A 16,534-nucleotide genomic window follows, 5' to 3' on the forward strand; every position below is an offset into this window, starting at 1 on the left:
AAGCCTGGTAACAATTGTGATCATTTGTATCAAGCGTGTTCAGGTAGGGAGAGATGGAAAACAGGCTGGATAAATAAATAACTGCATTTAAAGATACTCACCTAGTCCAGACAGTTCAGTGTGTGTTTCCATTTTCCCCGTAACACGGGCAAAACCTCTAACTTTATCTCTCCAGTTTAACATGGCTCAGTCTAAAATGTACAGATATGCAATTATGCAAATTGGGTGACGTCATTTAACGACTTCTATCAACTTTAAGGACAGCCAACAGCTACTTTCCTTACTGAGCAGTTGGCAACACTGGTCCGAACGCAGCAATTGAACAGATTACATTCGGCAAGGTACCAGGTACGTGCATCTTACGCATGACCTGCATGCGCATGAGATGGAGGGAAAAAGCGTTGGGTGGTGTTGCCTACCAACAAGTTCACATTCAAAATAGGAGAGGGGGGGGGGGAAATCAGAGCATAACAAAAATATGAAGTTCAACACAGGAGGTTTTAACACAGTTTTTGTTGAATGTAATGGCAACCCCACTAAAAAACAAACAAAAAAAGTGTATGTGCGGCCAAATGTATAATGTGGCTCTTTGCAGAAACACTTTAAAAATTGTGGGTCCAGTTTTAATAAATGAATGCTTTAACGTGATAATAGTCATCCTTATTGGAACGCTTAACTTACAGTATGTTCCCTGTAAAAGAAAGCGAGTCAGTTGAATTTACAGAATACATGCCCATTATGGCGCATGGTCAGGATGGCACCACCTCAGCCTCAATTTGAGCCAGGAAAAACTCTGGAAGCCCTTTTAAGATTGCCTCAGAGAAAACACTGCACTTAGTGGTCACATCATCGCTTTAGCTTGTTTTCGTGTTCATTTTTATGAATTAATATGAGCTATTTTGTCATGCATTTGAGCTTCTTTATCGTCATTGTTGATTGTATTTATAGATTGTTGTCTCTGACATGCTGGCTGCACCACAAATTGCCCCATGGGGACAATAAAAAACTCTTGATTCTTGAATATTAGATACACTCCCCAACTTAATCAAATTGCCTAGCACTGAAGCAAATAAATCCTACCTGGATTTTGACAATACCGGAATGGCATTTATCAGGCTTACGTCAACAATACAATGTACGTATCACTTTCTTGCAAAGTCTAATAGCTACAAAAAGCTTCTGATATCGAGAAACATTTCCTTGCGAAGCAACGAACTTGGCAACAGAAAGGCAGGATAGACTCTCACTTCCGATTTAGCTTAAGCCAGAAACAGAGACGATTACGGCGCAGTTAGCAGAGCATTGTGAAGAAAATATATATTTTGACATGAAACTAAAGTCTCCAAACAACAAAAAGAAGGTCGTGAGCAACTGTGTAAATCTGCAATGTTGTTAATTCGACAATGAAGTTGTTGTTGTACGAATCTAAGCGACCATGCCAAACTAAGCTCGGCATCAATCCGGTTGGCTAGCGTTGCATTAGCTTCTGCGGCCTAGACTGGCGCCTCCACTTTACATTCACGGTCAAACTCACCAGTACTGTTACCAGGACGGTCGAGCTTCAGGATATCCCGGAGATGCTGTGTCGCACCTTCAACATCAATACTAGTGTTGAACGCCATGTCTGAGGGAAAGGGGGAACTTAAGGGGTATAGTCAGGGGTGAGCAATAATTTTGGTTTGAAGTGACGCTGTCAATATTCACTTCGTTCACCCGGAGCAACCACCTAAACTTCCGGTGTGCGCGATATATGCTCCGACTAGTAACTGTGCATGGTCAGCCTTTCCTTTCTTAGTATTACTCGTATTAGGAAAATACATTTGTGACTGCACCACAAATTCTCTATGGCAATGACTGCATGTGTGATATGGGGAGATATTTGCCTCAAAATTATTCATACAAATACATCCGATATAGTCAAAATTACTCATACAAATGACCCATAAATGGCTGTTTTTCACAGCCACAAATAGTTGCGAGATTTTCACACGTTTTTTATGTTGTATGTAGATTTATTATGACTTTTCACTTGTCCGTGTGAATTGTCGAACGTGAGTTTGTTAATCAGCGGACACGCTTATTTATAATTGAAACAAACCGTGGGCGGAACAGTGTAGACTAGTAAACACATCCGCCTCACAGTGCAGAGGTTGAAAGTTCGATTCCGGGCTCCTGCATGTTCTCCCTGTGCCTACGTGCGTTTTCTCCGGGTACTCTGGTAAGTCTGTGCCCCATGCGATTGGCTGGCAACCAGCTCAGGCCAGGGTGTACCCTGCCTACTGCCCGGAAACAACTGGAATAGGTTCCAGCACCCCCGCGACCTTCGTGAGATTAAGCAGTTCGGATAGTGGACGTCACGTCACACCGTTTCTCCCTTTCAAGATATTCAGAGTCATTCATGCTCAATCTTTCTTTTCTTTCTCTAAATGCTAGGGGTTTACGAAATACTTCTAAACGCAAAGCCTTGTTACTTTTCGCTAAACAGTTCAGGACTGATCTGGTCTATTTACAAGAAACTCACTCTGGTGCAAATGACATAAACTACTGGAAATCACAATGGGAGAATGGTATATGGTTTGCTCATGGTACAGAAACTCAGCTGGAGTTGCTACCTTAAAGAACAGATTTAACGGGGAAATTTTATTCACTGAATGTGATCCAGCTCGTCATTTTGTATGTCAAGCGATCCAATTTAATAATCAAGTGTACATAATAAGTAATGTATGTGGTTATAACAAAAAAATGATAATGATCATCTTATTAGGTCAATAGACGATGTACTGTTTTGCTGGCTAACTAAATTTCCAAATGCTGTGTTATTAATAGGAGGTAATTTTAATGTTATTTTAGATAATAACATAGATAAATGGCCTCCTGGAAATGATGGATTGAGCTCAGAACTGTACAAATCCTTTGAATCTGAACTGACTCCATTCCTTTTTGAAGTCTACTTAGAAAGTATAAAAAAAGGTACACTCCCTATAACAATGATTCAAGGTTTAACAAGTTTGATTCCCAAACCAAACAAAGATACTTCTCTGATTGATAATTGGCGTCGAATATCTTTACTCAATAATGATTACAAAATATTTGCCTTGATATTTGCCAGAAGACTGAAAATGGTATTGAACTCTATTATTGATTAAACTGAATCAGGATTTATGCCCAAAAGACACAATACAAACATTAGTCATGGATATTCTGGATTACTCTGAAATTTTAGAGGATAATGGCTTTATTTTGTGGGCAGCACAGTGGTCGACTGGTTAGCACGTCCGCCTCACAGTTCAGAGGTCGTGGGTTCGATCCCGGCTCTGGCCTCCCTGTGTGGAGTTTGCATGTTCTCCCCGTGCCTGTGTGGGTTTTCTCCGGGTACTCCGGTTTCCTCCCACATTCCAAAAACATGCATGGTAAGTTGATTGGACACTCTAAATTGCCCCTAGGTGTGATTGTGAGTGCTGATGTTTGTCTCTGTGTGCCCTGCAATTGGCTGGCAACCGATTCAGGGTGTCCCCCGCCTACAGCCCGAAGACTGCTGGGATAGGTTCCAGCACGCCCGCGACCCTTGTGAGGATAAGCGGTATAGATAACGGATGGATGGATGGCTTTATTTTGTTTTTGGACTTTTATAAAGCCTTTGATACAGTGGACCATCAGTTTATAATAAATTATTTAAATAAATTCGGCTTTAGTAATTATTTTTGCTCAGCCATGAAAACCCTTTATGAGAACAGCAATAGCTCCATTAAACTATCAGGTGGGACTTCCCCTCAATTTAAGATCTCGAGAGGTATACAACAGGGTTGTCCCACCTCTCTGTACCTTTTTTTAATAATGGCACAAATGATGTCATATCATATTAAAGCTAGCACTGTTGAGGGCATCTCTCTCCTTGGTAAAGAATATGACACAATTAGCAGATGGGCGCCACGGTGGTCGACTGGTTAGCACGTCCGCTGCACAGTTCAGAGGTCGTGGGGTCGATCCCAGCCCCGGCCTCCCTGTGTGGAGTTTGCATGTTCTCCCTGTGCCTGCGTGGGTTTTCTCCGGGTCCTCCGGTTTCCTCCCACATTCCAAAAACATGCATGGTAAGTTGATTGGACTCTCTAAATTGCCCCTAGGTGTGATTGTGAGTGCGGATGTTTGTCTCTGTGTGCCCTGCGATTGGCTTGCAACCAATTCAGGGTGTGCCCAGCCTACTGCCCGAAGACAGCTGGGATAGGCTCCAGTACGCCCCACGACCCTTGTGAGGATAAGCAGTATCGATAATGGATGGATGGGTGGTTTCAAAACAAAATTATCTGGGTCGATTAGTAGTTTAATAATGACGGGCTTTTATTCACATATGATGAGTTTCTTAGGAAATATGGTATCCCTGTGACTCCTGTTGATTATGCTAAAGTATTTGGTGCCATCCCCTCTGGTGTGTGTATGCTTTTCAAAACCAAAAACGGTTGGATACTTACAAACCTAATTGTCTAATTCCAACAAACACAACTGCAGGGAAAATATGTTTATTTAACCGTACTATAAACAACAATAGACACATAAGAACCATGTTCCAGAAAGATATCACTACATTACCTTATGTTATTCCACACTGGAATATGTTTGTAGATAATACACAGTGGAAAAAAAGTCTGGCTTCTATCAAATAAATATCTTATTACGAACAAAGTTAGAGAAATATCTTTTAAACTGATCCATAAATTCAAATTTAGATTAGATTAGATTCAAAATCTAAACAAGAGATTTAAGAAAGACATTGATGAGAATTGTAGCTTCTGTGATATGTGCCCCAAAACTGTTGTTCATTTATTTTGGTACTGTCCTTCTGTTGGTTTATTTTGGCAGGAACTGTGTGATTTTATTCATAGTAATATTGAAAGGAATGTCATCATCGCCTGGAAAAATATATTGTTTGGTTTTTTTGAAGATACTATGGAAAAAAGTAATACCTATCTGATTAATCTTTTGGTCCTCATGTCAAAATATCATATACATTGTTGTAAATTCCGTGGAAGACAGCCATGCTTTATTGCCTTTTATAACGAATTTAGACAGTACATCCGTTCTGAAAACTCTGAAGGCTCTGAAAACAATGGAGATTTGCATCAAGTTATATGTGTTTCTGTAAACGTTTATGCCTCTAGCATGTCGAAGCAAAACATTTTTTCTGTCTTTTTTAAATTATTGTTTTATTTTTAATTCTTTTATCATTTTTCTTTCTTTGTTGGTTATTTCTCTGTATGTATAGAATGTTATTTGACTGAATGTTCTATTTCCTGTAATTGTACTATTTTCTAAAATTGTTCCTTATTTACAAATTTTGTATCATATACAGTTTGCAATAAAGTTTTTTTTTTTTTTAAATATTCAGTCACTTGTGGAAATGCCATCCTTCCTCCGTCCGGTAGAAGGCAGTGTTTGTCGTCTTTATTGAACGGGAGCGAGCAGTCTACCGATTCTCATTTAAACATTGGAAAATGAAAATCGGAAAACGGGCCTTTATCTGATCATCTATCGTGTGCTTGTTTAACACAAGGCGGGAAACAAAATACAACCGAATTCGTCTTCCTCGAGCTTGTTTTGCCTTCACACTGAAGACGTTCTTCCCTTTGTAATGACCACTGGATTGCTTTTGAAATGTTGTTTTATCATCTAATTAGATAAATTCACAATAAACATTTTTTAAACACCACACAAACAATTGTTTCCATGATTTTACCGACCACAACATGCAAACAAAATCTCAAGTGGAAAAGTATGTGAAATTATGATTTGATTAAAGGGCAAACTTCCTTTGGCACCATTAACCTCAACCAAACATTTCCTGTGCAGTTGTACAACAGACAATTTTGGACTGTCCCTCTTACCAAAACCTTTACTTCAGCAATATTGTGATGTGGTCGCTGTGAGTTGCTCTCCTGTGACCATAACACAGAATCTCAACTGGTTTGACTCAGTCAGGGCGACTCCAGAAGGCGTAGTTTCTTCTGTTGTAGTGTTTCAGTTGTTGATTAATTTCTGTCCTGTGGGTCGTCGTGTTACGTGGCCCATTTTCTGTTGAGCTTCAATCGACAGAGATGATTTTCAATTATCTTGCAAAATGTCTTGATAAACTTGGACATTTTTTCGACCGTAGCAACGCATCCGAGCCCAAAGGCAAAGCCGTCCCATACCAAGATGCCCCACCACCATACTTCACAGTTGGGATGAGGGTGTGCTGTGCCTTTTTCCTCCATACAATGTATGTTCCCTCCAAAACACTCAACTTTTGTTTAATCTGTCCACACAAGTTTGCCAGTGGTGCTGTGGAACATTCATCCTGGATGAACCAGGCGCTCGGAAAAAGAATCAACAGTGCTGAACTTTCTCCATTTATAGACAATATATTTGCAATCGAAAGAGGTGTAGATAAGCTTTGAGTGATATGCAGAGACCTCCACAGCAGTATGAAAAAAAAGTCTGGGTTTTATTGTGAATTTTGGCTTTTGTCCATGTAAATTGCCAAACATTTCTGTGTAATAAAGCAAGACATTTAGAGGGGGCAAAGGTAGAATAACACAGCAAACTCAAACATTGTCTTAATGAGTCTTTGGTGGCATGACAATGAGAACCTGGCAAGGAGAATTGTATAAAGGAATTGTAAAAATGTAACCACACATACTAAAGTAAGCTAGAGTGACTCCAGTGGCATCTAAACCTGTCATGATGCTGAACTGAACTGAGCCAAGCTAGATCTAAAACTAGATGGCAGAAGTCAAACACAACTGAGTAAAATGAATAAGAGGTGTGGAGCAGAGTGCGTGTCTTGGATGGTGTCTGATGGGTTGGCCGCTGTCAGCAGAGAAAGAAAAGAGTTGCATTTGTACTGTCTGAGATGGATTGGGCTCAGTGATTGACAATTGGATTCCGGTGTTCACATGCTTGTCAAATACAGCAGACAGCAGGAGGGAAGCATGAGCTTTGTCCCATCTCTCCGAGGCCAACTCTTCCCTCACCTCCACTACTATGGCTTGCCCATGCCCATCAGAGTAGAAGAATTGTTTAGGCAAAGTTGTGAAGAGCCAGCCTGAACATTTCGTTGGTGCACACCCAAGCACTATTTATTTCCTTCAGGAGGAAAATCTGATGAAAACCCATGATTTGATCATTGTCAGCCTGCAAAGAAAAACAGCAGCTGTTGAGATGGCCACCAGCACATCAGTTGCACCAAATATGTTTTCAGTCATAAAGCTGAAAACAAAACACAACAAAAAATGAATCTGAAAAAAAAAGTCCACAGTTAATTTGTTTTGTGACAATCTTATTTAAAACACAGGCACACCTGTAATTTTGCATTTGTAGCACGACTTACTTTAAGCTGTCCTACAACCATACTCAGGATGCAGCTGTCTGTAGTTGGCTGGTGGTCATGTGCTGTAATAGTATGCCCTATTTTTTTGATGCCCAGATTCTGTCTCACACACACACACACACACGCACACAGACAGGGAAAGTTAATACACAATACAGTTAATAGTGATGCTGCTAAGGTACATTTGCTTTGACAGCCTGGCAATTTTTGCAAATTTATAAGATGAATGCAAGTCTCAAAGCACAGCGTGAAATGGATAATTATTAATTTAGTTATGTCCATACCCTGCAATTAAACATGATCTCTAATGAAACGTGAGCAGAGTTAGCAATGGCCGATCTCACTTAGGGATGATCGGTATTGTAATCGGCGGCATAAATCCCAGATTGCAACACCCCTACTTTTAATAATTTAGCATTATCTGCTAAACTGAGGCTATAGATACAGTGGCTTGCGAAAGGATTCGCCCCCCTTGAATTTTCTGACCTTTTTTTTTTTTTTACATTTCAAGCTTCACAAATAAAGATATAAAATTGAATTTATTTTGTGAAGAATCAACACTAAGTGGAACACAATCATGAAGTGGAACGAAAGTCAGGTCTCGACTTTGACTCTGCCATTCTAACACCTGGATATGTTTACCAGTAGTTGTGAACCATTTCATTGGAGATTTTGCTTCATGTTTAGGATCATTGTCCTGTTGGATGGTAAACCTCCATTCAGTCTCAGATCTTTTGCAGACTCCAACAGGTTTTCTTCCAAAATGACCCTGTATTTGTGTTATATGTGTTCAGTTTTTCATTTCTAAAAAGAAAGTTTAAAACATTGTATGAATTTCCTTTCACTTCACGATTGTGTCCCGGTTGGTGTTGATTCGTCACAAAAACATCCAATTTTACATACTGTGTGGTTGTTTGTAGCCTAAAATGTTGCAAAAAGGTCGAAAAGTTCGAGGGGGACGAAAGGATTCGCAAGACAGGATAATTATAGCAGAGGTGGCCAGCATCTTGAGGAGATGGTTAACCCATTAAGGCCTAAAGCGCCTGGCTCAACAGCTCCCCAAAACCTAAAGGTCGCCTTTGGAAGTACCCTTGAAAACCTGAAGTTTTCCCAGAAAGTCAACACTTACAAAATAATTAATATCTCGGCCCCTATAGCAGACAGAAACATAATTCCAAAAGAATTAGAGAGCTTAGAAATGTGGCTTGCACACAGACAGAGTTTATTATTATTATTTACTGTTTCAATCGAAGATGTAAAAATAACGTGTCAGTGCAAGAGAAGGACTATTTTAATTTAGAAAAAATCGAGTGGTAATTACCATCCTCTATTCTGTTACAAAGACGTCAATATTATCATTGTCGACGAACCATATCATATCACATTCGACTGGTTCCACTGGTTGAAAGTCCACAAGCGCGTCGTCTATGTAATCACTGCCGTTACTCATTTCAGAGCTCCCGGCGATCGACGGCGTCCGCCATTAGCCTACGGCTCGAAAAAAATCCGCGACATCCTCCGCAGTCTCGCGACACCGTCATATTACACTGTATACACCGTGTATATACTGATGCATTAAATTGGCTAAGAGACGGAAAATTTGATTTAAAAAAAATATACAGACATATCCGCTCTCCCGGATTTAAAGGTAGAAAGACGCAACAGCGCTCCCGGCTCTAGTGGTAGAAACGCGCTAATGCGTCCTTAATCGGTTATGGCAAAATAGTTTATGTCAAACACGTACATATGCCATTATTTTAGCAAGGCAATGATATTATTGCATGCTCCTATAGCTTGGTTCAATGTGAGCAATCATATCGTAAGCAGTCATGTAAGCAACACCATAAAAGTATACATTCCAAGCAAAAAACTTACAAGGAGTTTCTTGGTAATTGCATCCTTGCCGCAGATTTTTTCACCTTCCCAAGTTAGTAACGACTCTGCGATCTGTGGCAGAAAGACAACGTTTCAGTGAGAGTTTATGTCCTACAACCATATATATTTGTGATTTGGGAGTTGACAGCCTCTGCAAAAAGATTGGTTTTAATGTTTTTAAAGTGGAAATCAACCCAAACATATTTTTATCAAGAATATGTTCTATGCAAGCCCACTGAAACAAGGCATTCTGATAAATATTGCGTTTGTGGAATAGGAGTTAGTCCACTCGTTTTTAGCAATCTCTGGGGGCGGCCCAGAGGTCACCCCCGTCGACTGAAAATGACATCACAACTACCCAGGGCTCAGGTAACGACCAATCACGGCTCAGCTTTAGAAAACAGGCGAGCTGTGATTGGTCGCTCCCTGTGCCCTGAGTAGTCGTGATGTCATTTTCAGTTGACAGAAATGAAAAAATGGCCGCCCCCTGAGATGGCTAAAAATGGGTGGATTAACTCCTTTAAAGCGGAAGTCAACCCAAACCAATATATTTTTTTCAAGAATATGTTCCCAGCAGGCCCACCAGTTGAAACACAGCATTCTGATTAAATTTGTGGAATGTAAATTAAGCAGCAAAATGCACTCGTTTTTAGCAATCTCTGCAGGCGGCCATTTTGTCTTCTGTCGGCTAAAAATGACATCACAACTGCTCACAACGACCAGTAACGGCTGACCTGTTTTCTGAATCTGAGCCGTGATTGGTCGTGGTGAGCAGTTGTGATGTCATTTTTATTCGATTTATTTCAACTAGTGGGCCTGCTGGGAACATATTCTTGAAAAAAAAGTATGTTAGGGTGACTTCCGCTTTAAGGAAAAAAAATCTGTTAAAATGAAGATATAATTCAGCTGAATAAATGAATTCCTTCCAACTTTTGATTTGAATATGGCACTATTTTTTTTTATGAGCGTTGAGTCTTCCTTAAGGCCCTGATACACCGAACCGACATCGGAGGTCGTTAAGCGTTGTTGCGTGTTTAAGCGTCGTCTGATCGGTGTAGTGGCCACCGTCGTAGTGTCGTAACCCGTCTGTAAGCGTCTTGGAGGCGTTTACAAATGTTGAATCGACGTCACCAGTCGTGACATTTAGTCACTCTGATTGGCTGTTAGCTAGCAAATCAGCGCGCGGAGCACCAACGTGAAGTGACAAAGGCGGAAAAACAGTGAGCACACCTCTGCTGCCTTAATCTTCTTACAAGAGCGAGGGCTGACAATGTAAGTATTTTACAATACCGTGTCAAGAACGTGATGGTTTACTTTGCGTGGGAGTTCATCGTGAGAGAAGAATAGAGCAGAATGCATTGTTTACGTTGTTATAATCAGCCCCCGACCAACGGCTTTCCGGTTGGATTTTTCTAACCATGAGAAATGGTGACTACCGCCGCCGATGGTATGGAAGGGTATTACATGTTATGCATGCGCAGAAGGTACTCTAATGGTCAGCGTCGCTGTCTGTCGTTGCGGTGTGTTTTGACAGCGTGACGTGCCGACAGCCGGCCGGACGCGACGGGGCAAGCGCCTGTCACTGTTGATGAACGTCATTTTGGTGTATCAGGGCCTTTACACATCTTCGGAAAATGTTCAACTAGCCAACAAGTCGGAAAAAAACCCCCAGCATGGCTCAAAGTTTAAAGGTCTAGATGAAGCTTTGGATTGCACTCACATACAGATCAGCCAGTTTTGCTCTGTCACTTTGAAATAACTGGTAATAGTGTCGCACGAAGCCAGTGCCTATCTGCTCCCACAAAGGCGAGTTCTGCATCCTGAATAATGCTGCAAGGGACACAAGAAAGTAGTAAACAAAAAGGGTCACAAAGAGGTCAGTAATGTGAAATGGCCAAGGGCCTGTCCAATGAGATGTGTTCAACTTCAGCTACAGTAAAATTTCAACTGACACCTATCATTCAGCCATCCTTGGTATGCTAGTCAAAATAATTCCCTGGCCTGTTTCACAGAGATTTGAATACATGACCAATAACTTACATCATCAGAGTTCGACATTTAACAGTACCGTAGCCTGATGACCGCGCACACGCTTGATTGGATAAAGGGGCATGTATTGGGGTTAGCCTCATGACGCCAACTTCGACTAGTCGGTTTGCCACTCGCCTTAATAACTCCACACCAGTGGCAGGGGGGCCACATAATGGCGGTGAAGAGCAAGGGCAGCAACGCAAAGTGACGCTTTGTCACCAGTTTATCATGTCCAATAACATGCAGAAAACAACTGTGTGCTAATGGAAAAAAACTGTTAATCGTGAGAGAATTATAGAACAACGTGCACCAACGCCATGACACTTTACACTCAGTGTAAAGCGAAATGAAGCTTCATGAAGCAATGGAGCTTTGCAGCCAACTGCATTGCACATGGTTCAAAGCTTCATGATCCTTTCATTTGCTTTCCAGCGCCATTAAGTGGTCAATCAAATGGAACACAATCCTGCTTACAGTGGCAAACTAACTTTATGATCACTACAAGCACAGACAACACCTGCAAAGCGGTGTAAGGTCTCAAGTGTTATAAGGCAACAATATGTTGAATGAATCAATGAAATCTTACACACAAACTGAGGCTTTGTTTGTCATCGGTCATATGATTTTTTTTTTGGACCCGATAGACTCTCCGAATCAGGGCTTCCTTTGGCACACACCCTTTTGCGAGAGACACGCTCCGAAGCCCCGCTTCATTTAGCCCATCACTACTTTACAGCACTGTGACATTACGGTGCTAACAACTGTTGAAAACTAGATACGGCCAGGCTCATTGAGGTTCAGCTAATGGTGAGTAATCATTTGTTTTTATTCATTTCCGTTTAACTCCATGTCATTACTTCAAAGTATTTCTTAACATGATAATCAGTGGCGTGAAAACGTTTGGGGACATAATTGTCCATTGCTGGAATGTAACTTCTAAGTGAAAGTTTTTTGTTTTTTTTAATAATGATTGATTTATTATTTGAAGCATTAATACTGATGTGTGTGCAATTGCAATGCTTTGATTTTATTGAGGTTAGTACACAGTCATGAATGCAGTATAAAGATGCCATATATGAAATAAGCACTCAAACTTGACATGCTTTACAAGACTGAATCAATGAAATCAACTTAATATAAATAATACAATTCAACTTCATTCAATCATTAATTTGGGTCAAAACCAGATGTGCTAAAACAATATTTGGCAAAGGAAAACAAAACACATACTCTAGTCTACGGTATTTAATCTTCGAAAAAAGCTGTGTACCGATTTACTGCATTGTTCTCCTGCACTCTGGCCTTCTGTGTTTGAACTTGTCTACTCTGTACATGATATATATATAATAAATAAATAATAATAATGATAATAATAATAAATACGTTACGAGAGACAAAGCGGTCTCGGTCGACCCTGTCAGAGAGATATTTAAGCATGGTGTTCCTTATTGGACTGACAAACAAACGTCAACTTTTTTTTTTTTTTTTACGTCGCTCAAGTCCGGACAATCTTGATACATTAGCACGAGTCTGCGTGACACAGCAGGGCGTTTCGTTAGCAGGCGGGACATCCAGTCGTCTACTTGTATAACACTTTCGACCACAGCATATTTTGACGCAATACGCTAGTGGACATGATACACAAGGCTCGATAAAAAGCAGTTTCACGATGTCCTCTCCCATCACTGACTCAACAAGTCAGTAAGGGCGAAGGATGGCCAGGTTATTTTTAACGTTCATGGCAGACATGCTTGCATACGGAGGGTTAGCGATAGCTTGCTCGCATTTAGCTCGTGAGCCACCGAGCCTGGTACGCGCTATTTTAGCATGATCACATTACAGTGAGTTTCATCCCTTCCAATACCCTTAGACGGAATGTAACACGTTTTCCCCATGCGGTATCGAACTGGGTAGTTTACTGAACCTTTCGCCAGTTGCTTAAAAATACTAAGCTCTTAAGTGTTGATGTCTTCAGTGGGTTAGAGCATACAGTATATAGCAATACAGCACTGGCTAGCTAACCGACATAGGCGTGCCCAACTCGACCAGGAAACGACCACAAATCCATTCACTGCGAGATCATACAATAGCCCCTAATTTTGCAGAATAACCTTGATTATTTCCAAGTGTTTATTTTAAATAAACAACAATCCTTACCTCGTAAACCCGGGCCGGGTACCAATGACACACTGCGACTTTTACGTACACGGTACGTACTAAAAGAGTTCCGTCACTTAGGCCCGGTGTATTGTGGGCATTGTAGTATTTAAAACAAACAACGCCTACACCACGCCATACTGATTTACATCGTACAACAGCAGCAGCAAAAAAAAAAAAAAAGAAAAAAAGAAAGATCTTGTATTGAGACCCTCATCAAAATAGAGCAACTCATCCTTTTTTTCCTCCACATTTCACATTTCATGACTTCCGTCCCCTGGCTTTGACCCCACCAGTTTGCCTACTGGGCCAATAGGGCAGCAGCAGGAGGCTCTGTGCTATGTCCTCCGTTATGAGCATCTTCACAAATGTATATGCGAGGGGTTCATCAGCTTCATTGGCTCAGGGGAAAGTGCTCAAGGCGCTAATAAACAGCCCAAAAAACCTTTGGGTGCCATCACACATCCATAGAAGAACTTCATAGATCCTGCTGATGAACGTGTGCGCAGGCCCGCGTATGTGTACAGTGAACATTTCCAAGACAAGCAGTGATTTACAGCTGGACAGGAGACGTGACGTTCAGGGGACATTAAAAACAAATGCTGTGCTGAGTATTTGCAGGAAACGGGAGATAAGCTTAACTTCCCAAGATAAGATCTGCTTTGTCTCAATCCTTTACGCAGTTGGCGACATTGTGGACATTATGTCCATAATGGAGCAGAGTTTTGCAGTCGTAAATTAAGATACCACTACTTATTCGTGCACACCAATTACTACTTTGTGCACACGAACGGTTCGTGCGCACGAAATAGTTACAGTGTGCGCATGAAGCAGTTAGAGAGTGTGCACGAAGTAGCCGTGGCCCTTGCGGGTCAGTTGATAATGAAAATCGAACGCACCTTCTTTCAAAGTTGAAAGGTCGAGGGAAAGTTACACGATGGACAGAGGCAGCTTGATCGAATTTTACTTTAGGCTAGGGATGAGTCACAAGGACATCATGAAAGGCCTGGCATTGCAAGGAGTCATTATCACCGAGTGGCATTTGAATAGACTGCTGAGAGCCAGGTTGCTTTAACGGCGGAGGATCGATGTCATTGTTCAGCAACTGTAAGGCTCCGGAAGGGATCACGGTTACCGGTGGATGTATACGTAATGTAATCAACATATTACTTGTATCCGAAAAAAAGACGTCAGAATCCTCCTCTCTCTACTGGACCCCGTCAGTTCTCAAGTTCGTCGGACCCATCGGCTAAGAAGGAGGCAATATTTTGCCGACGGACCAAATTCGTGTGGCACATCGATTCATACGACAAACTTAAGACTTATGGGATATGCATTAACGGCTGCATTGACGGATTCTCGCGTAATGTCATTTGGCTGAGGGCGGCTCTGACCAACAGTGACCCCAAAGTTATCGGGGAGTACTTTGTGGAAGCAGTGGAAGGCTGTGGCGGCGTCCCAAACTAATACGAACAGACATGGGCACAGAGAACGTCGTGGCGACAGACATTCAACTGTATTTAAGGAGAAATGACGTTGATGACAGAGCTGCGGAGAGAAATTATATTGTAGGGCAAGTACTGCAAACCAGAGAATTGAGAGCTGGGGGGGAGTGATGAGAAAAGAAGGAATCGAATTTGGATCACTCTTCTCGGAGAACTGAAGGATGAAGGGTTCTTCACTGGGGATTTTGTTGACAAAGCCCTGTCAGTTCTGTTTCAGGCCAATCATTCAGATAAGCTGCCTATACAGCTTTACTCCAGGGGTCACCAACCTTTTTCAAACTGAGAGATACTTCCTGGCTACTCATTAATGGGAGGGGTTGCCAGTTTGATACACGCTTCTGAAATAACACATTTTCTCAAATTACCCTTAATGTTATTACTGAATTACCCTTAATAATATTATTGATTTAAAAAAATCATATTTATGTGAACAAAGACACAGTAAAAAGTGGTTTGAGAGATAATCTGATTTTGTCTGACGCCTGCCATTTGTTTTTCTTAACCAGGCAGAGAATAAAGAGGACTATATTTCACTCATTATAATCACATTTTTAAAATGCACTGTATACCAAAGCTAAGTCATTTTCATGTTTCCTCAACAGGAGTTATTGAACGACATCAGGGGTGTTAGGAATGCTCACCGTATAAGGCCCTCCAAGAACATCAACGTTACAGAACCTGATGTCATGTACATGGCCCCTTACATTTGGGGCGCAGAAGACTGTCTTGTTCCACTGACTGAAGATCTGACCATGTGTAAAGATAGCTGTGCATTTTTAAATTCGGTCCCATATGATGTGGATGTGTTTTATTTATGCACAATATTAATGGAGGAATCAAACTGGGAGTTTCCATATACCATGTCCCAAGCACTTGACTTATACTTGAATCTGAGGGACACAGTTTGTTTACAGGTATTTGAAACAATTAAAATAGTAATCAGATGATGTGATACAGTAGATGACAATTCTAATAATAGGATATGTTTTTACAGTATATGAAATGATTAGAAACTAACCTGTTACTGTCAGGTCCTAAAGGTCACACAAAAAATAGATCCCTTGCTCTTAACGACAATAGCACCTTGGACAGCAACCACATATACAGGCAATGGCTCATAAATCTATAATGAAATATAAAAAAATTACTCAAGACCAAGTAGGCTACTGTATGGTGTACACTTTATGCTTTTATTCTCAATGTTTTTTTCCGAGCCTTTTTAAGTAACAGTGTGAGATTTTATCAATCCAATGTTTGCTCAAGAACTGTATTCTATTATAAATGCTGTCAAATTGTTCTCAAGAAAATTTTACCTACTCTTTGGAAAAAATACACAACGCACACACTTGAAAAGCACATACAGCAGCTGCAGCGGCTTACCTTTTCATCCTCAAATGTCTGGATCACATATTCAAGTTTGCGTTCCACTAGGAATTCTCGCAGACGTGTTTCCATGGGTGCCCCTAAAACTACATGAGAATATAATTTGAGTTGCATTTTTATGTATGAAAAGTGCTATATAAATAAAATGTGATTGATTGATTGATTGATAATTAACAAGTAGCCTTAAAGGGGGAAATCAACCCAAATATATTTTCTTCAAGAA

General features: G+C 40.8%; 2 protein-coding genes and 1 pseudogene across 2 annotated transcripts in view; 1 reads left to right on the top strand and 2 right to left on the bottom strand.

Moving 5' to 3' along the window:
• Positions 1-1,772, bottom strand: part of edc4 (enhancer of mRNA decapping 4) — a 42,508-nt gene extending 40,736 nt beyond the window's left edge. The window contains exon 1 of the mRNA XM_086027926.1: positions 1,535-1,772. Coding sequence (XP_085884052.1) covers positions 1,535-1,622 — 88 coding nt within the window. The 5' untranslated portion in view covers positions 1,623-1,772. The remainder of the gene's footprint in view (positions 1-1,534) is intronic.
• Positions 1,773-6,454: 4,682 nt separating this feature from the next.
• Positions 6,455-13,511, bottom strand: nutf2 (nuclear transport factor 2). The gene is made up of 5 exons (XM_086027927.1): positions 13,424-13,511; positions 10,956-11,065; positions 9,236-9,307; positions 7,361-7,459; positions 6,455-7,164 (listed from the first exon to the last, which is right to left on the bottom strand). The coding sequence occupies exons 2-5, from the start codon at positions 11,052-11,054 to the stop codon at positions 7,051-7,053; spliced, it is 384 nt and encodes a 127-aa protein (XP_085884053.1). The 5' UTR covers positions 11,055-11,065; positions 13,424-13,511; the 3' UTR covers positions 6,455-7,050.
• Positions 13,512-14,524: 1,013 nt separating this feature from the next.
• Positions 14,525-15,511, top strand: LOC147148344 (uncharacterized; annotated as a pseudogene).
• Positions 15,512-16,534: the final 1,023 nt, after the last annotated feature.

This window comes from Filicampus tigris, chromosome 4 (assembly GCF_054856515.1).
Source record: "Filicampus tigris isolate MCC_2025a chromosome 4, RoL_Ftig_1.0, whole genome shotgun sequence".
Lineage (NCBI taxonomy): Eukaryota > Metazoa > Chordata > Actinopteri > Syngnathiformes > Syngnathidae > Filicampus > Filicampus tigris.

Bases quoted from the DNA above. Each gene is read 5' to 3' on its own strand.
- nutf2 (XM_086027927.1), bottom strand. From the start codon at position 11,054: ATGCAGAACTCGCCTTTGTGGGAGCAGATAGGCACTGGCTTCGTGCGA. The intron at 9,308-10,955 runs GTGAGTGCAATC...TTTCTGCCACAG, and splicing joins CAAAACTGGCTGATCTGTAT to ATCGCAGAGTCGTTACTAAC. The intron at 7,460-9,235 runs GTAAGTTTTTTG...TGTGTGAGACAG, and splicing joins CAATTACCAAGAAACTCCTT to AATCTGGGCATCAAAAAAAT.